Here is a 26,307-nt window from a genome sequence, read left to right on the forward strand (position 1 = left end):
GGAAACCCTTCCGTCCTCTCTCAGCCCGGCTTTTATACTCTTTACTATTAGTTCTGCAAAGTGCTCGAGGACAGAAAGTGTGAAAACTGCATGAAAATCACTTTATGCATTAATAGCACCTTGCAGGACTGTTGACCTCTTTTAATGCATATGCTGGCAAAATTTCTTTCTGAGTGAGAAGAAAAAAGTGTGTTTCTTTCAACATATATCCAGGATCATAAAGCTACAGCATTCTTGGCTGACATTTTATTTGCTATACTGCTCAACTGCTGTGTAAAATTACATTCCACAAAATGAACTATATTTAAGGTATGACAGTCCTTACTCGGAACAATTTCAGACTGAAAATGTAGAGATAAGCATAACACTTAAGACTCAGTTTAGTGGCTCACAGCTTTAGACTTGAAGGGAGAAAGAATTTTCTCTAGTGTAGCACAGCTGATGGGATAAATTTGTTCCAGAACTTTTTACAGAATTAAAAAATCTTTTGCTTTGAAAATGCAGTTAATTAAAACTCAACCTCCAGAGAATGTGAGTGAATAGCAGATTGTGCTTCTGAGCACTGTTTTGTGCAGATTTAGTACTGATGGGACAGCCCTGGAAAGGAAAAAGTGTCTGTCCTACAGTGCAAGGAATTTGTAAAGTATTTAAACTTTTTACTGAAAATGCCAAAATCTTGGTTCATCACTTCTGTGACCAAAACACTCTACTGACACTCTGTTGCAATGGTTACTTCTCTGCTGTTAGAAAGACCAATGCTGCTCTTACACAAACAGTACTTTCAGCTACGCTGTCCTAAAGGAATTTTTTCTTGTTCTTCTTATCTGCAAAAAATTTGTAACATTTTAGTTTTAAAAATCAGTGTTCTTAGGGAAAATAGTAAAACAAATAAATAGTCCTGGGTTTATGGCAGTACCTATTGTGACCCTATTAGCTGGCAGGTCTTATAAATCAACCATAGCCTGGGCTTTGCAAGGCACTTGAGTAACAGAGAAAGCACAGTGTGTGGAAAATGTAGTTAAATCAAAATAAGACAGAAAGTGATCTTCACAGCAGGTGAGGAGGGTGATTTCCAGATACAGGAGGGAATATTCTTTTACATTCCATTCAATTTTCAAGCTGTATTTTTCCTTTGGCAGTAAAAGTTATTACTTACCTATCTGGAGAGATTTGAAAAATACTTCTTTAGTGGAAACAATCTTTTCCCTTGGGAAGATGCATCCAGCAATACTCTGTAGAACTCAAAATGGAGGTGTTCTGGAAAATCCTTGCAAATATGAACGAGATGAAAGGGAGAACAGGCTGCATATTTGTGGTGCTAGAGCAGGAACAGATGCATAGTGTCAAAAGCAAAGAAATGCATTTATTCCTTATACAGCTGTGATGTCTCCACCTGAATGATGAGGAAGGATTCAAAAGCTTAATATGAAGTTAGCTGAACAGGGGAAGTCTAGTCTGCATACTTTTGAAGGATGCCTGTATGCAATCATATCACATCAAAGCAGAATTAATGGGAGAAGAGAAAAATGCTAAATTCAAAACCAGGAAAAAATGGCCACACTGTGAAACTTCTTTAAATTCATTCTATAAACATCCTTATTATTGGGGGCCATAAATGAAGTTACAACCACATGCATGTTTGTAGGACTGAGTTGTTTCCCAAAGGAAATATTGAAGAGAGGATATCTTTGTAAATGGGAAATCTTACACTAGGCTTAAGAAAATATTTAAAATTACTGCAGGTAATAATGTTGGATTAGGAAAAGACATAATCTGATAGCTAATGGATTTCTTAAAAACTGCATCTCAGTGGTTTATTTAGGAAAATTCAGCCCTGTAAAATACAAGGAATTAGTTTTATGTGAGAGTTTCGTTTTTCCCCCCACCACTTTCACCAAGGGTGATTGAAATAATTGAGGAAGATTTTAAACAAAATAATTGTTTCTAATTTCATCTCCTTTTACTGCAGCTGTAATTCTTTAATTAATCTCATAGTGGAATTCTTTTAAGTGATGACCTCCTCATATTCTATGGTTTTACACTTTTAATCTGCTATATAAAAAATTTAGATACACACATATATATTAAGATCTTAGATGTTGAATGTATTTTTTCTAATAATTTGGTTTCAAACCAAGCTTTATAAACAGGTTAAAAGTGGAAGGTTGCTTGCTGTCACTAGGACACCGTGCTTAAAGTAATTTCACTCTCCCTATTTCTAAAAACATGACTGTATTTACAGGTATTTGGTTTTTCTTTCTGAAAGCAAAAGTGCTGCAGTCAGAATAGGGGCAAATATATGATTACTTTTGATTTAAAAGCACATGTATAAAATTTGACTTACATAGAAGAAGACATTAAAATTTATATATATTTTTTTTAAGGAAAAAAAAAAAAGAAAATTAAAGAACAAAGCAGTACCAAAGGCCGAGTATGTGCTGGTGGTTTTCATCAAGCCTAATTCAAAATGCTTGAGATGTTTCTGAAAGTTTAATCTTGGCACTAACAGCTGAGAATGTAGTGATAAAAGTCATAAGACTCACGATACAGAATCCAATTTATTGGTCCACACCCTGGACTCAGACATCTTTGAAAATTTATAAAGATTACAGTAACATTTAATTTCTGAAACTACGTTGAGAATGTTTGAAAAAATAAAAAGGAAAGATGATCATTTAGATAAACTACAGCATGTGATCTTCTGAACTGTGCTTACACAGGCACAGCAGCAGGCCTGTGAGCACAAGTCTGAACTAATCCTCCAGTACCAAAGCTGTATTTTCACTCATCACTCTGCAGTTGTTAATAATCATTTGTAATGGGAAAAAAAGGACAATTGCAATTTGGTGATTTTTCTGTGATTATATAAACGCCTTCTTTTTTTGTTTGTTTTTTTCTTTTTTTATTAAGGAGAGGAGAAATTCTTCATGGGTTCTGCAATCTCCTTTGTTTCCTTTTTCTGCTTTTAACCTTAAAAGTGAAAAACATTGGAGCATTTTTATTAAAAATGCTGCCGGTGTTTTTTGTGAGCCATTTAGATAAGCAAACCCCAAATTTCTCTTTATAACTCTGGGATGTGTTAGAAGCCTGGAGAAAAGGCTGTCACCAACTGAAAAAGAAAGTGTCCAAATAGTCCTGCAGCAAAACTAGATTTGAGACTCTTGGTTAAAAAAAAAACAAAACGAGGGGAAGTGGGGCAGGGAAAGGAAGACCACGAGGTGTTAGTGGAGTGTTAAAATACGACTCAGAGAATACAAAGAAGTGGGTGACAGATTGCAGAACACCGGAGCTGCTTGCCCTGACTCCCTTGAAACCCTCCCTGTGGCATCAGTCACCTGGATGTCTTTTCTGACATAACAGTCTGCTTTCTTACCTGATGCTTTGTTTTAGTCTGCACAAGAGTTTAAATTCGGTAACTTCGCAGAACCTATCACATTTTTGCAAATTGGAATAATGTCAGAACTAAGAGGGGCTAATGGGTATAAATGCAGTTTTCATGAAGCTTCCCAGCAAATCTGGAATTCTGGGTTTCTGCCTGTAAATCCCCAAATGCTTTTAGGTGAGGACCTGCCACTCAGGAATGATTTCTATTTCTGGTCAGTTCTTTCTGTTTCCATCATTCTCTTTTTCTACCTTGACTATTTATATTGAAAAGTACCTCATTAATCAGATGCTTTGGAAATGTGCTGGTTGCCTTCATTCTGGATTTTCTTCTCCGTTCAGGGTTGTGTTCCATAAACTGTTGTGTTTCTGCGGCTGTCTCTTCATAAATCTCAGGTCATTGAATGATTTGGAGGACAATTGGATAATTGTAAGCAATAGTCTCCAGTACATCTACTTCTCTGAAGTTTTTTCTCTCCTGAGGTGTTCGTGTCAGTTGCTCATCTACTCTAATACTTGTATCTTCCCATATTTCTCTTCTTTTTGTGCACCTTGAATTGTAAAAATGCCATTCAAATATATTCTAATGAATTCTGAGTCTTCCTGTCAAAATCAGAAGAAAGCAATGGTGCATTGCAGAAACAAATTCTGCTGGAGATCTTTCAGCCCTTATTTCCCATATGCATCGCTGAATGTTGGTGTTTGGAAGTCTCCTGTATGTCAGCTCTTGCTTTGCTAATCTGATCCTAAGTGAATTAAAAAATGCCCTGAAACTTTTTGTCCTCTACAGTCATGAAGGCTAGACTAAGCATTTGACAAACTCTGTTCCTGATTTGGAGAATTAGGTTTGTCCTGTCCCTTTTAAAAATCCATTTTGCAGAAGCCTCTTCTGCTGAGTGATCCTCTAACAGTTCCATTTCAGATTAATGACATGCAGGAGTGTCTATGAGTATCATTTCCATTTTATCACTTCTTTGGTTAATATATCTGTATTCAATAGATCATTTTCCTATCACTAGTGACTGAATATTTCCTGGAGTGAAAGGTTTCACTAATAATTGTATACAGGCAGCCTTCCAATAGTAAGAGGCTAAAACTATAAATGCTTTAGAAAAAAACTGTCTCTTTAAAAGTCAGGTCTTATTTCGGCAAGATTGCTGGTGGCTCCAATTTCATGTTCAGGCTTCTTTGGCATTTCATTGGGAGGCTAGGGTGAAACTCATTTCTATATATATATTTTACTCTAAGCCCCTGCTAATAAGTTATTCCAATAGATTTTCTTTAATGGATTTTCATCTTCTTATAGTCTGAGTCTATAGTAGTTTTCATTACGGTTTTCAACTGTTTAAATTACTAAATGTAGTTCTTAGAGTTTTGTGAAGAAGTGCACTCAATAAAGAGTGGGAGCATAAACCTTTCCTAAGCTACTGTCACAAGCCAGTTGTGTTAAACAGTAGTGCACAAAGTAGGTCATAGTTTATTCACTGTTATGCTGAAACAACCAAGTGTCCAACCAGAACACCAGTCCTGGACATTAAGATGAGGGGAAATTATGTCTTCCACCCAAATTAGATAAGGATGTTTGATCTTAATGCTTATATAAATAGGACAAAAGCTCCAAGTTTTGCAGATTTTTGAATTTTCCCTTCCCAGGAGCTAATGAACAGTAAATCCAGATACATTCTAGTGCTCCCTTTAGCCATCATCTGTGCCTCAGCATTGCAGCACAGACATGATAAACTATGTCAAATGAGCTGCATTCCCAAGGAACGTGGCAGACCAAGTAGTAGTTGACTTTATTGTAGTAGGAGTAGCAGGTCAAAAATAGCAGTTAACAGTTGTGCTCCTCAAGAACACCCCCACTTCACCTCCAAAGAAATTAATCACAGTCCCCACTAGTGCTTATTATTGCAGTAGTGGCTATAGTGTCCTATGATTTAGAACGTGCATGTGACTAAAGCATCGTTTAATCAGGTTTTCTTACTATGAAAAAATAAGAGTAAGGAGTAAAAAGACTGAAACATAGTCCTAAAAATTTAAACTGTTCTGATAGGAGAAACCATATGACCTGTTCAGGTAGAAATACCAGTACTAGAAGAAATAAGTGAGATCTGAGATTTTATTTTTTCTTAACTTACACTGTTACAGCACTTAAGGGCCTCAGTTCCTCTGTGTCTCAGGACTTCAAATAGGAGCTGATGTTTTAGAAGAATATGAAATACTGATCATGCTGCCAAGGAGCATGATTGTTAATTCTAATACTGTACCTCCTTAAATTAGACATTCTCTGTAAATAGTTTTCATACAATCAGTTACACAAACATCTTGGGATTTAAAGTGCTTGCAATTTTCCTGAATCCAGCTTTCTGTGAGATCACTTTTCTTGGCATTGCCTGCACAGTTGCAATCCCCACTGTGTAAATGGCATCCTGGGCCAGTTTGTTCTGCCCAGTTATGTCCATATGCCTTTCCCCAGCATGCAGGAAATCTCAGCAGAGAAAAGGGAATGGTTTCATTGCAGCAGAATCACAGCTGTGGTTCCCACAGTGGTGGGAGCTGGCCCTGCATAACTGCACACAGTGACACGGAGAGATGGAACAGGAATGGTGCTGCTTAAGTTCAGATTTAATACTTTATTAAATGCAACTGAAAACTGAAAGGGGTTTATCCCTCTATTGAAACAATGATAGGACTTCTAGACTTCTAGGACTGGAATAACTAAAATTCAGCATAAGGAATGGCACAGTTGTAAGCCAGGCTGTTGATGTTGACATTTACACTGTTCATTGCTTTAGATAAGTGTTGTCTGAAAAAACCACCTGGATTATCAGGTGGTGTAAGTTGTTCTAAACATCTTCCTTAGGCATTTAAAAATATTTGAAGTAAGCTAGTTCAGTTTGAGGTGTCACAGTCTGAAAAATACATTTCTCCAATGGAAATTTCTAGTGGAGATACGTAGCCAGGCAGCTTCTTTCTCCATCTTTCCAGCTTATTTGAATCCTGAGGACATCTTACTTTTCTATCTGCATAGGAAGCAAGTATATGTCAAAAACTATTTAAATAACTGCCTGAAATCCAGATTTATGCTGACAGCCTGTGCTTCCTGCTTGGTGTGATGTGATTGGAAATTGTTATGCTTAAGTAACACAGGTTATGATAAGAAAAGGACACTACTGACTAAAAGCACTGCTAGCAGATACCTAAAACACCTGCTCATTTTAATCTGAAAGTGTGTGAGCCCTGAGGTTTCTGAATGTCGCAATTTTTATTAAATATTTGCAAATGTCAGCCTCATCACATCAAGGAAGATTAGATAAAATTCAGTGCAATAGAAAGTATTTTGTATACAGGACATTCACAGTCACATGGGACATTACATCCACTCTTGATTTCTCTGCTTAACAGCTGTACAAACAGAAGCTCTAAAATCCAGAAAGGTCTTGTGCCATCAAGGCACTGAGCATGTATTGCCTTGACCACTGTAAAACAGGGTTTGTCCTGCTGCTGCCGTCTCATTTTGGGTTTCTAAGGGATTGCTGTGTCCCTCCTCATCCAGCACTTTTCCCGTGAACTTCCTATGAGCTGAGAGTCTCCGGGCTGGGAGCACACTGAGCACCTTAAATTAGCACATGGGCCTGTTGCAGCCCAGTATTCCCAGTATGCACCAAGAGGATTTTGTTTGCTGGTTTTCAGTTGTGTATTTTGGAAGGGTAACTAAGCTCTCCTGAAACTGTACGTTCAAAATGGGATCTTTTTGGGCTTATTTGGCTTTCTTTGCCTCTAGCTTAGCTTTTATATATAAATCTCTCAACAAACTTGCTTGATGTAAAAAGTGTATAGTACAGACACATCTTCTGAAGTGTAGGAAATAGAAAAGCAGATTTAAATTGAAAGGCAGTTTGTAAAAGTGAAAAATATCAAAACCAGAATAAGATAGCTGAAATCACACAAATAGAATGAGAAACCAGACTGTTGTATCAGCAGAAGAAAAACATTAGGTTAATCTGTATTACAACACTCTGAAAGAATACAGAGCTTTGAAAACAGCTTTCACTAGGGGGTGGGACATTTTACTTTTATGTAGAGCTTTTGTTCATTTAGAATTGTTTACTCCAGCAAGCAACCCTGTGCTCTTTGTTTGACTGATTTTTCCCATTTGGCAAACCCTTTGCAATCACATGGATAACATTCTTCTTTCCACTGAGACATAGAAAAACTATTCTTTATTGACCCTGCTTGTTGTCCTAAATGACAAAAATATATTTATATGCTAGGTGAACTGTATGACTTCATCACTGACTTTTAATTGAAAATTCTTCAAAGAAAAAACCTCAAAGAGCTGCTTTGAATTTTTTTTTTTAACAATCCAGTGACTTCTTAGCAAACAGCTCTGCTCTCAGCCACACATGCACAACTCCCACAGCTGCCACAGAGAACTATGTGCAAGTATCTGAGTGCTGAAGCTGTGTCAAAACACGAGAAAAAATGCCATACAAAGAAGAAATACACTTTTTGAGTTGGGCAGGGGATTTTTATTTATTTATTGAACAACAGAGTATTTGCTGTGGAAGTATGGATGTTTTCTTTTTTGTTTCTGTGCTTGTTAATTTATTTATTTTTTGTATGGTTGCAGTGGGAAGCAAATCAGAAGAGCTGGACTAACGTACACAAAATCCTTCAACATCTCAATTTTAATTTCCTCACTGAAATTGCAAAGCACAGAGCTCATGGACTTTGTGATACTGACTTAGAAACGCTTTTAGCATTAAAGTTTTACATGTGAGGTATTGTAAATCAAAGGCAGGTTATGTAAGGACCCAGCATGCCAAGACAAAATTCAGTCTTAGTCTAAGTGAGCACAATTCTGTTAAAACAGATGGAATGGCATACATCTAGCCAAAAATGTTGAATCTGTGTTTATCTTGTGTTCCTGAATCCTCACTTAAAACCTTTTCTGAAAGGAACAAAACTCTGGATGAAATTAAATGGGGTTCTACTCACATGTAGGCAAGTGTTAAATCTTCATTTATCATAAACTGGATTTCTCTGACTCCTGCAGAGCTGTGACAATTTACACAACTCCTGGCTCTTTTCAGAATGGACAAATTTGCAGAAACACTGTGCCCCTGCACTTCCAATGGAAGGCAATGAGAGCTGGGGTTGCTCTGCATTTCTGCAGGGAAGAAAAGTCAAAGGCCCTTTTGTTACCACTTTGCACATGTGCTGAGAAAGTGTAGAATTAAGATCCCAGTGTCAGCATTTTCAGCAATCTTATGCTGGCTACTTACTTTTTTCAGGTCCAAGCACAGTAAAAATCAGATTGGGCCCCTTGCTAAGGAACCTTTATTATTTTTTTAACTTAGCCCTGTTGAGCACAGTCCTATTTATGTCTTTATAATTTCACAATTAGAGAAGATAGTAGCAGAACTACAAATAATTCCATGTAAGGAATCAAAGGTGTAGTTGTTTTAACTGAACACCTCATAAAACAGGGGTGGTCTCTAGTACTTGCTGTGGTTCCACATGGATTTCTTCCATCACTTGCACAGACTTTGTCTTCACTGTTACACCGACCCACCCCTCGCGTTTTTTCCTAGTTGGTGATGATAGTTCCAGATCTGGAAAATCAAACCATTTGAAGCAAAAACTCTCATCCTGCACTCTTCAAGCCCAGCTGTATTCTCCTGTCTCCTCCTTTTCACAAGCACAAGCAATTGAACCAGAACAGGAAACTGCTGAGCCAACAGGGGAAAAAAAAATATCCCTTTTGTGTTAAGAGTTTGGCTGCTGAGCTCCTTGACTGGCTCACTCTTTGTTTGATAGGTGCCAGAGCTAAGGGTAAGTGTGGGAATATGGCCAAAGGTGGAGGAATGTGGTTTAGGAGCCCTTTCCTTCAGTTTAACTCTGCTTATATTGAAGACCTGCACCAAGGGGCAATTCTGTTGGTAGCACTGCAATGGAAAAAAATCTGTGTGGATTTTAAAACCAAGTGGACACAAACATTGTAAGTAAATAGTAAAGCCTTTATTCTCATTAAGAACAGCATTTTGAAAATAAAACATTTGCCCATGCTTTACAACCTTTGTAGTTTTGTATACTTATGTACAGTCATCATGGTACACATTGATTGTCTTGAAAATCCTTTAAAGATGTACTTAATAAGATACCAGTATGCAACAATCAGCGGAAAAAAGGGTACGTTATAAAACACACGTTAATACATTTAATAAATATATATTATCTATCAAAAATGAGCTTTAGCTCTCATCAATTAATAAAAAGCACCTGCTTTGTAATCCTGTAAGTTGGTAGAATAATCCAATTGTTTTATTATAAAAGCTACAATGCTCCCTTTTGTATGGCCTTTGGTTAGACCCAAGGCATCAAGCTCAAACAAAGCCAAACAAGATGCCTGTGTTTAGACTAGAAGCTGAAACAGCTAATTCTATAGTATTTCATGTACCTTGTTTATAGAAACAGCTGGATGTATTGAGAGTGTTCTTCTGAAGATGCTACATTATTTTCTGGCAAGTGTCAAACACCCTCAACCCATCTGAAAGCAGGCCAGGATCTGTGTGACTTTGAACGCTTTTCCTGCCATTTATCAAAAGCCAGTCATTATAAACCTTGTTTTGGTAATAGATGCCTTTGTCAGATTCTTTGTGATTTCATTTTTCTGCATGGAAACACCATGAGCACATAACCATCAAGGGACAACATAGTAGCTTTTATAGTATAAAAGCTAATTATAATTAGGAGAACTGTGAAAGGCTTGTGCTTACTTGTTCATGTTGTTCACAGATGCTCTACATTCTAGCAAACTTTCAAAAAAGGCAAAAGTAAATACTGTAACAAAAATGTAAGTTAACATAAAGGTGCCTTTCTTCAATTACAGTTTTATTTTGGGGCATTTTACATCACAGACTAGTGACTTACAAAAAAAAGTTGCTGACTACTAATTGGATAAAATTGGAAAATAAAGACCCTCCTAAATCTATTGCCACACTTTCACCACCACACATTAAACCCAATCCTGCTAATTTTTAATTCAGTGAATAGTCCACATGACTAACCCAGCGAGACTAGTCATGTGAATAGCAGTTTGTAAAATCTGGCTGTATCTTTGCATAAGCCCTGAAATTCCAAAACAACTTCATCAGAAGCAGGATTGGGAACTCTATCAATTCAGTCACATCTAGAAAAAGAAAAATAAAGTTTCTTAAGATAACTGTGTCTTGTGTAGATTTTGTCAAAGGTCTGTAAAATGTGTGTTATAATTCATAAGTCTTGGTTGTAGCATGATAAACTTTTTAAAAGAAAGCTGTCCTACCATTTATGCCATGGTCATCTTATATGTTTTTATGATAAGAGTTTTATGAGGGATTTTTTTAAACTGGTTTTTAAAAGTAAAATTCTGCAGGCAAATTATAGTAATAGGTTTTTTTTTATTGTTCCAAATTACGTGTCCTCTGGGTGGCTATCATTATTTTAAATATTATCTTATTTGATCAAAGCTCTGCTCATAACAAGCAAAATGTATTTCTAAGTCACTGGATAGCATGCAATATCCACCCCTACCCTACTTGGTTACTAAGGCCATCTAGTTACATAGAAAATGAAATAAAGGATCCCTAAAACAAGCACATGCTTCCTTTGCCTCGAGGAGGGGAGGGCAGGGGGGAGCTGACATACTCCTTCACTCATGCATGACAGAAAAACATTGCTTCTGGAGGAGAAGGGCTTTGAAATAAAACCCCATAAGATGATCATGGCAAGAATGGCGATATATACTTTTCCATATATATATATACATATATCTGTGTGCAACACTTAGGGACTGGCCTTGCAGCCTCTGTACCGGTACGTAGACCTACTGGTGTCGATGGGACTACTGGTGGGAGTACAAGTCTGCAGGACTAGGTTCCTAATTCAGTAGAAATGGAGGTACATGAGGAATCAGGAAGACTCTTGAAAAATAAAAAGCTTGTCTGTCTTCTGCAGTATAGAGCAAGTAACTTCTCTCTGTGAAGCTACTAAGCTATTCAGTTATTTGTACATTTTAATTCTTTTTTTAGTTTGAAAATATATATTTTTATTACAGCATATGCAAAGTTTAATTGTTATATGTTTCCTATACCTTCAAGTAAAAACAATTAGCTTTTAGTATTGAGGAAAGCTAAGATTAACATTGGCCAAACAGTGAGGATACAGTGATGTTTTCAATGTCCGATATGTATTAAATGTTAAAGAAAGGAATGATTGCTCGAACGTAATGAAAAACCATGGCACAACAAATGGGCAATGGGAACCGTTTAAATAACCCGGAGAAAACGAAGATGAAAAGCTTTGAAAAGTCTGCTTTATATCAACTCAAGAAAATGGATGGGGAGGAGTGGGGAAGAAACCACCTTAAATAAACAAAAACAACAACAAACCACTTCCAGCACAGAGATTCTACTTTCTAGGCACTAAAATGCACAACCACATTGAAACGCACGAACAGCTGCGGTCCGGGGCACCGGGCTGGGCCAGCGGCTCGGGGCTCCCCCTCTGCTGCCCGGGGTCCCTGCCCAGGCAGCGCCCCGGGCCGGCCTCAGGAGCCTCCCTTCATCCCTTCCTCCCTCCAGCAGCACCGCCAGGCACCTCCTCTCCCAGCCAAGCCCTCCACAAACTCATCCTGCGAGGAGCGGCTTGGCCTGCGGGAGCCGCGGGCTCTCTGCTCGCCCCCCGCTCGAGGCCGGTTCCGGGAGCGGCTGTGGCCGAGCCACGCGTGGAACGGGTCACTGTGGTACCCTCGTACCCCATCCCTCCAGAACTGCCCTCCTCGGGCGGCTTCTGGAGAGCAGAGCTTCAGCCACAGAGCACCGGGCACTGAGCCGCCACAGGGACCGTGTCTGACTACACACCATGCTGAGTGACTGTACAGCACAGCTAGGGAGGAGCAAACAAGGGACTTCTCATGTTGGAAATGACAGGAAAAGGAGCAAAATGGGAAAAATCCTGCGTGTTTTCACACTGTAGCTGCAATCTCTCGTGGCAAAATGAATTAAGTTTAGGTGAGAGGAGGGTATTTTGCAAGCAACTGCCAACCACCAAAATCAGGCTTGCCTGGCACACGAGTTACAGACAAGAGAGTATCTTACGCTTCAGAATGCAATATCCCCTCTGCCAATTTAAGGTGTGCCTACTTCTGTTTTAAATTAGATTCAGATTTAGTTTTACGATTTTATTTTCGCAATTCTCCGTTCAATGGTGTTCACATTTAGGCAGATTTAGAAAAATCCTGGAGGTTTTGTTGCTTTGTTCTGGTACTGTTATGGATTCCTTCCCTCAAAGACACACTGCCAGGGAACAACATCTGCAACAAGGATTCTTATTCTCTACAGCCTACAGCTTTTCACCAGAGGTGTCGTCCAGTGTAACTTGGCGGAGCAGTTGGTATCTGGAAATAAGGATAATAAACCCATAACTGAGAGATCTAGACTGTTCAAAAACCAGTGTTATGCTACATGAGAGCTTTCCAAATAGTAGTTCTAGAGCAAAGTGATACAAAGAAACTCATCTTCCTCCCATACAGTGCATTTATCTCTCTGTAAAACCATGACTACATATACACATGAGCTTTGTATCCAACTCAGAACAAAGCAAAACAAACAAAAAAACCAAATTCTCAAGCTTCTCATCCCTTAACTGCCTTCTTCCTGAGCTGCACATTCTGGTATCAGAAAACAGGCAGAGATGAATTCAAACATCTGAAAGATGCAATCCATTACTGACAGCAAAGCCAAGCCTTTTCATTTTACTCAAGTTGACATGTTTCACAATCTTACCCACACAGGAGAATTCTTGTATTTAGTCCCTCTTGTTCACTAAAATCAGCCAAAACTCTACTTACTTAAAAACAAAACCAGACCTGCAATCAGTTCATTATTTGGTTTTAAATGTAGAGGTTGAGTTATGGAATCAGCTCATGATTCAAAAGAAAGAAAACCCAACTCACATGAGTACAAACCAGCTCATGAGTAGATTTTTAAGAAGCATGTAGATATGCATGAAAAATGTGGGGATGAAAAGTCTTCTTTTTCAACATAATGTCTGCTATATGAAATGTCTTAAGTGAAAATTAGACATAATGTGAAAAACAGTTGTAAAGTCCGTTTGGCATCACTAAACCAATCTTACAACAACCAGGCTGCAAAAATACAGGTCTATCAAAGAATGACATGCCAAACCATTGTCTAAGGAAGAAAAATTGATACTATTAACATTAAAATATTCTATATTCTTCTCTTATGGATCCCTTTTCAAAAGATGTACAAATCTGTAAGTTACAAAGAATTATTTTTTATTTTACAAGAAAATGGAATATATGAGAGACCACCATCATCTGCATAATTTTTTAATGTTCTGCCTGAAAACATCTGTGTGACTCACACCATCTTGAAAGAAATCAGGTCAGAAATGGTGTCACTTAATAGTTATGTTAAATACCTTAACAGAAATTTAATTTGAAAGGGCCATTGAATATGTTGTCTCACAAAAAAAACTTGGTTCACTGAAGCTGCACTGCAAAATGTGAATAGCCAAGTAAACAAATGCAAAATACTTGTTAATTACATATTTTCTAGAGGGAAGGGAAGCATTACATGCATATTTGCTGCCTTAAATTTTCATTTATAGCTTTCCCCCTGCTGTGAATAAGCTAAAGCAGGTTTTTCAATTATTAATGGTTGTATATATCAGTGCATTTCAAAGATTTCTTAAATCATCACATTTTGATACTTACAGTCCCACCATTTAGCACAACTGCCATCTCAGTTGGCTGATAAACATTGCTTCTAAAAGGAGCACTAGGCCGGCTTCCCAAACTGCCGTTTCGAAATCCTGCCGTTCTTAGCGCTGTGTTTGGAAAAGAGAGATCACTCTTAGAACACAAGGAAAGCTGTGCAATCACAGAGTATTTTCCTTCCAGTTTATTGGGAACTTTGCCACTGATTTAACTTCCATGTTGCTTTTGAACAGCTGTTTCTCTTACATTTTGGGAACGGATCTCAGAAGAATCAGATTTACATTAAATGAACTGTTTGCTAGGGAGGGGGAAAAAGGAACCAAATTTCTGAAGCTTGCTTAATCTCATTTCAGTGGGAGCACAATGTCTTCAGTCACCAAACCTGTGATATGTCCTGAACAATGCATTTTGCAAAGTTGCTCCCTGTGTTGGTCTGGGTACTGTGGGGTTAAGTGAAATGTGTTACATTTTGCTTTCTATCAAACTCGGTGGACAGGGATCCAAAGCCTTGCTCAAGCCAGCAAGCAATGCTCACAACCCCCTGAGCATTACTTCAGCATGACTAGCATATAAGGATTTTCCAGATGTTTCAGATTATATTTACTCTGAGAAACTAGAAAGATGGAATAAATACTGCTTTCGAATAGCTTAAATATGGCAAATCACTGAAGCCAAAGGGAAGATACTGATTGTCCTTTTAGATGTTTAAATCAGGAATAAATAGGTCTCCACACTAATTTTAGTACAAGTTTGGGTTCAAGATGTAAATTCTGAATGAGATATACATAGTGAGGGATATGCTGCTCTCTCTAAAGCAGTCTGGGGATTGGCACATCCAAACTCCCTCTTTAATTTTGAGGGTAAATAATGACTTCACTGAACTCAGACGTGGCCAGGGAACAGAGCTCATTTATCCACACGTTGTGCGTGGTCACAATGGGCAATACTCATCTGTCAGCTGCTAAACAGAAACATGCCCAGTTCAGGCACCTGGGGCAAGAACTTCTCTTAGATTTAATTCAAATTACAATTCTACAGTCTCTGGCTGTAATCATGAATGAGCTGAAGTTTGTTTTAGAGAATTTCAACACAGACTTTAATGAAGCCAGGATTTATCTCCAATGTAGTTGCTCGGTGTAGAAGAAGATTTAAATGGATCCTACTGCCATATGCTGTCCTCTATTCACTGCTACTCCTCTCTCTGGGAGCTGTGCACCAAGATGAAGACTAGTATTGATTTAGCATGGAAATTCAAGAAATTCCACCCTGCAAATGCTCAGCTGTTGACTTCAGATACATATAGACCCTCACTTGCTCTCTGTTTGAAAATTACATATTTTTGCAGAACGCTGGGAAAAAAAATTATGAAAATGCCTAAACTGGAACTAAGTATTTTTTTATTAGATATTTAACCATCTCAAGGTCAGTAACTTATTTTTTTCTTTGCTATTTGACTACTTCTTGTGTGATAAACACACATGATTGCAGCGGTAGTTGCTAGTACACACAGACACAAAAATAGTATTTATCATGCACACCATCATTAAAATATTTATACAGAATATTTACACAAAACATACACAGTCATTTCAAAGCTATCTTAAAGAGACAGTAAATTCAAATTCATATTGCTAAATTTTCTTTCCCTATTATTGCAAACATCTACACTTTTTTTGACATGAGAATCTGTGACAAAGTTCGTAGACAAAATACTCATTTTGGATTTTTTTCTCACACCAATTTTACCATTTTTCCTTGTACTTTTTACATTACTATTAAATAAATCCACTTGCATAGGATATATATAGGTAAAAACCAAGCAGTTCTGAGGATATTCAAGTAAATGTATCAAAGCCTCTTTTTAACACGTTCTAAATTTTGTTCACTTTGTTTTTAGGCATTGGCGGTGACGGTGACTGGTAGCACTAGAAGTTATTAAATGAAATTTAATGATACCAGAGCTGCTTGGGTTTCCTGACAGCTGTAACATTCTACATTCCACATCCAGATTTCTCTTGTTTAAGGCAAATTCTCTCTGGCTATAGAGTTTTCCCTACTAGTGTGCACTGCCTTTCCAGAGAGCACAGAGAACTCAGTCAACTGCTCTTTGTACAGGTTTTCTAAATACTTTAATATAATTTTAGAATGCACACCTATAAAAATAACTCTTCTAAAGAGATATTTCAACCTATCATATAAATATTTAAATCCCAGATTAATATGCTGGTTAAATGATGTTTAAGGTGCTTTGCCTCTGACAACCATCAGCACTGGGATCAGACTTAGTGACTCGGTTATTATTGCCTGTATTTAAATCTCTACCATGCTACTAAGTTTTGTCTCTAAACCCTGCTGTCCCAAGCTAGCCCTTAAAGAACTGCTGCAAAAGAATATTTAATCTGTTTTGATGTAGTAAAAATTCCTATATGCCACAGGAATAGGAATGACAGGCATTTATTATGGTATACATTAATAAGGGCATCAGATAAGGAAATATATTTTGTATTGTATTATAATTCAGATAGATTAAAACAGAACATAAATTGAACTATAATAGACAGTATAATGATTTTATAGCTATCATTTATCTATCAATTTAACAAAAAAACTTAATTGCTGAATAATTAGATCAAAAAGGCGCTTCCAGTTCTTTTTTTAAAATGCATCCATGAATGAGAATTATACGGAGTGGAAGATCCAATTTTGTTCTTAGATCTGCCTTAGCCAGAAATAGCTTCACTGAAGCCACTGCAGTACTTTACTATGAAATTAATTTAATGGGGGATGGAGGACAGTAAAAATAAAACCACCACAGAAAAAAAAGAGTGCTTTTAACAGTCCATAGTGCAACTGCCTCTTGCTTTGGAACATTAATAATAACAGCCATTCTTTTATTCATGTGATTATTTTTGTTTTACCACTGCCCTTATGGTATCTACTCACAGAACAAACTCCCCACTAGAAGGAGACCTTTAAAGTTCCTGCTAAAAAACTTAGAGGAAAAAATGCCTTCCTGACCCAAGGCTGTGCCAAACAAAAGTGCTGTTTTCCTCCCAGGGAAACATCAAACCCAGAGGAAATCAAAGACACATAAAGATGAATAAGAAGGTGAAGTGCCTGGACCATGTGCCCTAAGCCTTCTGTCAGGGGCTGCCAGAGCAATGTGGCAACTGCTGCCTGGGATAGCAGGCCAGTATTCTTCTCAGTTAGAGTGAATAAAAATCAGGGTGACTTGTAACAAAATCCTTATGCAGGTGTGGGGCAGCACCAGACCACATCCCTCCTAAGAACACCAAGGGCTCCTGCTTCCCACTGCTGCTCACAGAGGCATCCCTGGGATTTCTGACACAGGTTAAATGTTCAGCAAGGCTTTGGATCTCTGAAGTTGTTGCTGGTCCTTTCAGCAATCACTCAGAAACATTTCCACTGCAAAATTTAATGATGTGTCATCACACATCATTCTACAACAAGGAAGGCAAATTACCTCGAAACCTCCATGAAACCTCAGACATTCAAGCCTTCAGAACAAAGGCTGTCTTTGAACTGTCCATAAGCCACCTGGCATTTTTTTCCCCCACAGGGAACACAAAGTGGCACTAAATCCAGTTTAATGGAAATATAACTAATAATAATTATTTAGTTACTTAAGTGGCTGAGCAATTTGTAACATAGGCCACAATTGTTTTTTTTGAGTTTTTTGGAAAATATTTTGTATTAAATGTTCATAACTGCTAATTACAAAAAAATGTCATTTAAATTATTTAAAATAACTATTATTTTTTCCACAATGAATTTTTTAATTCTTTTGGTGTTAGCTTTGCATTTGAAGTTGTTCACTTCTTCAAAGGAAAATCAACATGCAGAAGAATCATTTTAACCTAACATTTGTATTGTCTGCATTTTTTTCATTTTTCTCCCTCACTAGATGATCTAAGTGAAAATTGTAAAAGGGAACAAGGTGTAGTGTGAAAATTATTGTATTTATCATGACCTTTGTTTTCAACACCTGAAAAATGCCTCATACAGAGAGTCTTCTTGACATTACAAAAAAATACAGTCCTTTATAGCCAATTCTTACCTGCATTATGTTCATCCATTGAAAAGGCTTTATTTTCCATGTAGCTCCGAGGAAGCTGTATATCTTCCTCAAAAGCGGTTTCACGCATCCTTGGCTGTGAAGTATCAAAATAATTGGGTGTGTTTTCCTGCTGTGATGGAAGGATGGTACAGTGGACCTCTGGGATGGCATGAAAAATAACAAACACCCAACCACTGGACACCAGTGCAATAGCCAGAGTGGGATCACTCCATTTGTCTCTTCTCTGGAGCTCGGCGTTACCGAAGAGGTACATAGTCATCCAGGCTACCCAAATCAGAATGGAAAAAAAAAGGGTTATAATGAGGCATACTCCGTTTTTCTTCCATTTCTTAAACTTCCCACAGAGAGTGAAAAACGAAAATCCCATGGTAAATACCATCAGGAACATAACGTAAATGGAAGCCATCGCAAAATCCATGGGTTCGTAGCTGCAGGCCAGCTTGTTATCTCTGACAATGGTCAGGATCAGCCACTCGGTTGCGATGATGACCTGCACCAGCATCAGGCAGATGGCCACCCCAGCCAGGTGCCAGCCAGAGGGGCTCTTCCCATGGCGAACGAGTCTGCGAAGTCTCCAGGCTTGAGCTAGCAAGCACGAGAAGCACAAAGCAAAGATAACTCCCCACAGAAACCTTCGGGTAGAGCACACCATTTCATCTTCCTGGATGATGAAAGCAAACGTCAGCCCAAACAGTCCCAGAGTCCCAAAGAGAAAGAGGAAATGCGTTCCCAGGGGGCTCTTCTTCTCTTTGTCCTTGATGAAGGGGAGCCTCACCAGCAGAATCAGCATCAGCAGTAACGTGGTCAGCACACCTGCCCCCGCCACCGCCTCCAGAACGATCCCCCAGATGGCATCCAGGTCACACAGGTGAACGTACTGAGGGAGGAGATCCAGTCCACACCCTCGAGGAGTGCTGGAGTTTTCTGAAGAGCCATAGCTGATCACGAAGAGGAGGAAGAAACCAATGGCTGGGTAGGTTTTCATTTTTCTGTCTGAGACAACAAAATATTTGTTTAGCTAGAGCTGAGTTTGGAGGATTTGACAGCCTCTGAAGCCCAGCTTGTTTCAGTAGCCCATGTTTACAGTTTTTGCACTGGATTTGCAGCTGGCACAGCCTCCCCCCAGCCCCCTTCACTGCCCTCCCAAAAGCTGCTTTTGCCTGTTGTACTCAGAATGCAAAATGACTCATTGCTCTGTTTGCACAGATTGAAAACAACATTTCCAAACTCTGACCCTGCAAATGGTTTAAAACACAACCAGAAAAAAAAATAATGTATCCTGTTGCAAATATGACATTATCTGCAATACTTAGACACTTACTACCTGTTTAAATGTAATATCCCATTCAAGTCAAGGTGTTTAAAGCATGGTTAAGCTGCAGTGGGCTTGCTGCAGGTGTAAGCTATATCACAATCACTGTCCCACAGCCTTGCTCCTTTTACTGGAACAAAGGCAAAGTCAAAACCACTTTTTACATTATTACTTTTTAAAGGATAAAGCAATCCAAGGAAAATAAACATTGTACATTCTTAAAAAAATAAATAAATGTTGTTTTCATGCTCAGTCAATAGGCAGTTATCATATTCACTTCTTTCATCCTCTTCCAAAGGCCAGATATTAGATTGCATTTGGAAAGGGGAATGGTAGTCTAGAAAAATCCCATATTCTGTGACAATGCTGCACACATGCAGTGTCATCAATCAACTAATCAAAAATGAATGCTTCACTGTGCTTCTTTGCCAGTCCAAAGCCATTCAAAGGAAACAAATAACAAAAACCAGAGCATCACTTTCTTGGATCCAGAGAGTGGACAATGGAACACAACACATCCCACCTGACCATCAGGACCAAAAGCCTAGACAAGTCCCAGCTTAGTTTTAGGAAGAACATGGGTTAGGCACTTCGAAAACACACATTATGGCATTTGCTTTTATTAAACATAGCACAGCAAAGGAGATTGTTAAAAAATGTAACCTTTAACTCCCAGTCTGCCTCAGCCCCAGCCGCCCTGTAAGGGCAGGCTGGAGTAAACACTGCGTGGAGCAGATATGAAACCTGACTCTGTTAACCTTCACTAGCAGTCAGTGCTGCAGGTTCCAGCAGGATTTTCATTGATGTGAGGAGCGTTTCAGACTCCCACTTGTACTGTATGACCATGAGGAAGAAAAGCACCACATAAGGAGGCAGTAATGTTAGTCAATATGAGTCACACAGCTCATGGGACATGTTTAGGATGCAAAATGAAAAGCAGATAAATGATCAGGAGCTCTTTTGTAAGCCATACAACAGCCCTAACTGGTTACCTGTCCAAAGAGATATTGTAGATTAGAACTGCTCTTAATGAAAAATTTAATGAGAGTTGAAAATAATTTAAAGTAGCAGTGCAATGTTGCATTGAGCACAATTGGTCATAACCAACACAAAATCTATTTACACAGATTGTCTGAAACTGTACTGTATCTCTTAGAGCTGAGAACTCTGGATATTCTCATGCATTACAATCCTGTGCTTTACAGTCCTGTAATGACCAAAGTTAAATCTTGAGGATCTGAATCTTCAAACCAATGTTAAACCAGTGTAATGACCAATGGCCATTTTCAGCCTCTGTCAAGAGACAGATGATGAAGCTTATGATGTTTCCTATTAGGGGCACCAAGACAGTAAACATGCCAATATAAATGTGTAATAACTCCATGGTCTTCACTGACACAGGATACAAAACATCCTATTCCAAACCTTCATCTCAGAAGTGGAAGCTGTGACAAATAATGTGATCTGGGCTTGGACAAACAGGAAATGGGTAATGGGCAGTCTCTGCCAGCCCACAGAAATGAATCTTTGCACTATTGGAAAGGCTGCAATGTTCTAATGATGCAATGACCTGCTAAGGACAAATGATTTGTTTTCTACCTATCTGCAATTTACTTTATGGGAAATTGGTAGAATATACACTTGTTTATATCTGATTTGTGTAACAGGTCCTTCAATGACTCTGTTGCAACACTCACCTTAAAAACACTGACTATACAGACAGAAAACCAACCATCAGTGAAATATATTCATTTTTGTATTGACTATACGCTCAATAAATCCCCTTGCCCTTTGAGTACATAATTAACTAGAAGAAAACATTCCAAAGATAGTTCTCCAACTCCTTTTATGCACAGTCAATTCCTATTGCAACTAGTGAATTTCCTCTTTAGAGTGTTTGAAACGTCCTAAAAAGTGTGAAATGGTCAGTGCCTGCTGACACAAAGGGGGGAAATCCCCTGGGAGCTGCTAAGGTAATGCTCCAAACCAGTGATACCATTTCAAGAAGTAGGAGGTCATGTGGAAAATGACTCAAAATTCATTCTAAATGTCACCCAAACTAGAAACAATAAACAGCCCTGAAGTGAGGGTCATGCTAATTTTCCACTATCCCATCACTTACAAATTATGATAAGCATGAACCAAATTGCTTTCAGTACAAGCTTTGTTTATTAGCTACTCTCCTAAGACCTGAGGGTTAATGAATTAAGTGTGAGTATCCCCAGTTCTAAGATATTTTCCAGTTTTCTGGTTACTTTATTCATGTCATGTAACCCTCATGTGATTGAGCTATTCTAGGACAGTCTGTTTCCATGGAGATTGTGCTGCATGGGTAAGCAGTCATATTGTCAGGCCATCATTTGTTTCCTCTTCCTATTTGGAAGTGTTTGGGAGGGGGAAGGGAGGGTTAATGAATTTGAGTATTTCCCCCTCCATGAAGAAATGGTTAGTTTTGGAAAGGGGGAGTTAAGCTGTGACAAAATATATTCAGAATTCAGAATATGTATTCTGAAATATAGAGATGTTCAACTTAAGAGGAATTTTCCCAAGTTTATTCCTACTTTTGGGAATGTGGATGGGACATAATCAGTGGCCCTCTTAGAAAGGGGCTAGACAGCCACAGGACTGACCAAGAAATCTCTAGGACTGCTGACAGTTATTCCTGGTGTGAAATAATTTCCTACCCAATGTCAGTCTCACTAAACACTAGATCCTGCCCAGACCAAAGCTGGCAAGCAGGGCTTGAAGTCTCCAAAGAAGGAATCTTTTCCTCCTAACTGCTATCAACAAAGCAGTTTGTTTCTAACCTGTTTACTATCCATTTCTACCTAACTGGGTAAAAACAGGCAATGTTAATAATCTACCCCCTGAGACATTACCAACCAAGAAAAAATCCTCTTTCTAGTGCTGATACTCAGCACTGAACACAGACAGTTGGAAAAACAAGGGAAAACACTGCATTACAACACACAAGTTTGGCAAATTACTATCACAACCTTAGCTAAAGCCATAGAATACATAATTTTAAGGGAAAAGTGTGAAGGTTTTTTTTCCCCAGGAAAGTTGTTTCTGGGAAAAAAAAAAATAAAGACAAAAAAAAAGAGACTTCATTATGGGGATTTTATTAAGATAGCATCTTCCTCAAGCCTGTGCAGTGGGTAGGATGGCAGAGTTCTGTGCCTCTTGAGATTTTACAGTAAAATTTTACTATACGTTCTTGTTGGTTGTTACTTAAATCAGTAACTGTAGAGGAAGAGTATTTTTACCTCTGTATGTCTAGATTAGCTCTTACTAAAGTTATGCAACCTCACAGTAGTAACAATAGCGCTCTATTTGGCTGGCACTTCTGCTGCCAGAGAACTACAGTAACACAGGAATGCCACAGAAACATTCCAGCACAGATACACTCAGCAGCACCGATACATCCCCTGCATACTCCAATGAAAAAGAGAAGAAAAGCAACTTGAGATTTTTCCCCCCCCCCCAGATTCCTCTCCAGAATTTTATTTTGGTAAAGCCATTAAGGCAACATACCTGAAACCAGAGCAATCAGGAACACTGACAATCAATATTCTAATCAATAAGCCTTACACATTTTAGGCAAAAGCAGCAAACAATTAGCAGGACAGCTTCAAATCCAGTACTCAATTTTTGGCTCAAAATCTGCTCTCAATGACAGCTGTAATAGCTCCACTATTTTCTACTGTGAGATCCCCTTCATTACATTATCTGGCATAGAGTCACTACAGAAATTGCAGACACAAAGCTGCCCCAGCGGGTACAAACTACAATTACAAGCAACTAAGCAGAAACAGAAAATCTCACAGTTGTCATCAAAAAGTTGTCATGGTTAAAAATCAATGAGGCTTTCTGTAGCTAAAGTCTTCTGACCAAAGCTTGCAAAGGGATCAAAAAGACACGGCTGTATGCTGCTACAGAATATATATAGAGAAAAAAATCTGTAATTGTGCAAAGATTTAAGGTTGGGCTATTCATGGTTAGATGCATTATCTGCTCCTGGACCTGGAGTTCAAACGTTAGTCAACTGACACAGGGAGATGCATTCATGCATGCAGAGAAGAAAAACAAACTAGTAAATATAAGCAATAGTGGCACAAATAGTAACCTGCTCTGCCACACAGGCAGAAGACTGGCTCACTGTGCAATTTCCAAAAGAAAACCACCCCCACCACCAAGTGTTGTGGAGAGATGCGAGTGAGTGAGGAATTAATCACAACACAGGATCTCTGCCAGCTGCTTTTGATCAGAACTGAAGAATGAGCTCCAGGACTGATAACAGAGCAGCAACAGCCAAGCTGAGATCAGACTACTCAAAAGATGTGTGTATTCCCAGAATAATAATTAATAGTGCAATTGTGCTTTGTAGGCAAAACTACAGCAGTGATTTTGACAGCCCCTGCATTAGATACACATCATGCTCTGTTACAGCCTCGTGGTTACAGAAGGCGAGATCCCACTCCAAAAAGGACATCTAGAAAAAGTATTGCTTTCATTTAGCAATACTTTGTGACGCTGAAAACCCTAAGAAATTATCTTTCTAATTTTCTAGGAGCTCAATTCCCTTTGACCAGAATCTGTGCATCACGTGTGCCTAGGTACTCCTAACCACAGTGCCTGGTGTTGAATTCACAACCGACAGCAATCAATGCCAGTAATCAACTGTTTTTATTTTCTTTGCTAATTCTAATACTGTTTCTATTCACGCCATAGCCTCCTAGCAGATGTGTTCTGTCACCTGATTTCTCCTGATTTAGCGAGACAATACCTCAGCCCCGATACTCCCTGCCGGTAAGCAGCCGGGTATCCCCGTTAAACAGCTATTCGGTACTAGCGCTCATCACCAAGCTGGCTGTTTGGGTTCAGCACGCAGGAAATCCTGTTAGCCGTGGGATAAACATTAAAGGCAGGTGTAAACAAAGGGTTCACGTAAATGCTAAATCCTCTCTCTGCGTGGCTTTGCGAAGAGGTAACACAGAGATAGGGCTTTTATTAACTAGAGAGAAAACCGCTGCGCACCCGCAGCCAGCCCGAGCTCCCGGGACCGGACCGTGGCGGCCAGGGGCCAACAAAAGGCTCTTCCCCCTCGGCCTCTTCCCTGTCACTGCCCTTGAGCTCCCGCTGGGGAATGCGATGAGGTGCCGGGCTTGGCTGCAAGTGCCCCGGTACGACCGCGGTGCGAGGCCAAGCGGCCCCTCCGTGCGGCCGGTGCGCGGCTGCCTCCGCTCCGCTCCGCTCCGCTCGCCTTAATCCGCCTGCAACCTCCTCCTCCTGGACGCTACCTATCCCGCTTCAGCCTCCGCTCTTTTGTCCCTTCGCCCATTTCTCTCTTCGGTTTCTTTTTTCCGTCTCTTCCTCCCCCGCCCGTCCCCGCTCTTCTTCCCCATCCCCTCCGAACTCCACTGCCCTCCTCGCCAGCCTTCCGCCCCGCTCCCCGCAGCGCAGCCCCCTGCTCGGAGCCCTCCCCCCCCTCGTCCTGCCCTATATCCCGTCTAATCCCCCCCAGGATTCCTATATCCATCCTGTTGTCTGCTGGCAGCCACCGGGCTAATTCTGCGGGCAGCGCAGGGCGCAGAGCCGGGCGAGCGGCTCCGCTACGCTCCCCTGGCCCGCAGCGTTACCCCGGGCGTACCCCCGGAGCCGGTCCGGGGCCGCCGTCCCCCCGCCGGCTCACCCGCTGTCTGCTGCGGCCGAGGGCGGCGGGGCAGCTGTGTCCGCCAGCCCTCCGCAAGTCACATCCCGGCTCCGGCGGCGCGGCGGCTCCGCGGCGGGGAGCGAGCGCAGCGCCGACCGCCCCCGCGGCGGCTCATGGAGCGCTGGCCCCGGTGCGCGCCGTGCGGAGCGGAGCGGAGCGGAGCCGTGTCTGCCCCCGCCGCTCCACCGAGCACGGCCCGCGGCCAACCCCCTCCCACCGCCCCGCCCCGCTCCGCTCGGGCACGGCTCCGCACTGCCCGGCCCGGCTCCGCTCGGCTCGGCGGGGCAGGGGACCCTGGGGACAGTGACAGCGGCGCTGTGGCCGTGCGGGGCTGCCCGGCTCCCGGGGGAGGGCGCACACTTACACACACACACGCACTGCTCACACACACACTGCTTACACACACACACTGCTCACAGTCCCTGAAACACGCTACACGTCCTCACACTCGCAGCTCCCGCTCCGCAGCCGTCACACCGCTCAGCGTGTGCGGCCGGGCACGTAGCGGCGCTGGGAGCGCGGGCTGGCACGGGGGACACGGGCATGGCCGCAGCCCTACGTGCTCGGGTGACAGGAGGGCAGGACACAGCGCGGGCCGGGAGCAGGCACACGGAGCGGCATTCCCGCCTGCTCCTGTCTCCGCAAATGAGTGCGGGAACAAGGCTTGGGAACCCCCTCCCGGGCAGGCTGGCTGGGCATGCACACACCTATGGCCAGGTGTGGGACTGCAGAGGTGAGGGGGTTTTCAGCCCTCTGACAACGGCGGATTTTGAAAGGGACTGGATACGTTCAAACCTTCTCCAGATGCAGCTTCAGTCCTGCCACAGCCCGAGACAACAGCTAAAAAAACACTCGGAAGGGACCCTGTGTGCTGTGCAAGTGACACTTCACACGCAGGAGCAGCCCCTGCGAGCGCGGGAGGTCCTGCAAAGGCGGTGCTGGGCACTGCCCCGTGTCTGCCTCCTACCCCCCGTGGGCAGCTGGTGTCCTGCTTTTCAGCTTCTCCACAGTTC

General features: G+C 40.6%; 2 protein-coding genes across 3 annotated transcripts in view; one reads left to right on the forward strand and one right to left on the reverse strand.

Annotated features, from left to right (window-relative positions):
- IQCK (IQ motif containing K) overlaps window positions 1–9,460 on the forward strand; it is a 36,615-nt gene extending 27,155 nt beyond the window's left edge. Inside the window, exon 9 of the mRNA XM_058849968.1 lies at window positions 8,015–9,460. Within this exon, the coding sequence (XP_058705951.1) occupies window positions 8,015–8,043 (29 nt within the window). The 3' untranslated portion in view covers window positions 8,044–9,460. The remainder of the gene's footprint in view (window positions 1–8,014) is intronic.
- Window positions 9,384–25,499, reverse strand: GPRC5B (G protein-coupled receptor class C group 5 member B). 2 transcript variants are annotated; one of them, XM_058849849.1, is made up of 4 exons: window positions 25,274–25,499; window positions 18,249–19,258; window positions 14,168–14,280; window positions 9,384–12,823 (listed from the first exon to the last, which is right to left on the reverse strand). In XM_058849849.1, the coding sequence occupies exons 2-4, from the start codon at window positions 19,252–19,254 to the stop codon at window positions 12,779–12,781; spliced, it is 1,164 nt and encodes a 387-aa protein (XP_058705832.1). In that variant the 5' UTR covers window positions 19,255–19,258; window positions 25,274–25,499; the 3' UTR covers window positions 9,384–12,778. The 2 variants fall into 2 exon arrangements, with proteins under 2 accessions (XP_058705832.1, XP_058705831.1); XM_058849848.1 differs by having other exon boundaries at window positions 18,249–19,262.
- Between the last annotated feature and the right edge of the window lie 808 nt (window positions 25,500–26,307).

This window comes from Poecile atricapillus, chromosome 14 (genome assembly GCF_030490865.1).
Source record: "Poecile atricapillus isolate bPoeAtr1 chromosome 14, bPoeAtr1.hap1, whole genome shotgun sequence".
Lineage (NCBI taxonomy): Eukaryota > Metazoa > Chordata > Aves > Passeriformes > Paridae > Poecile > Poecile atricapillus.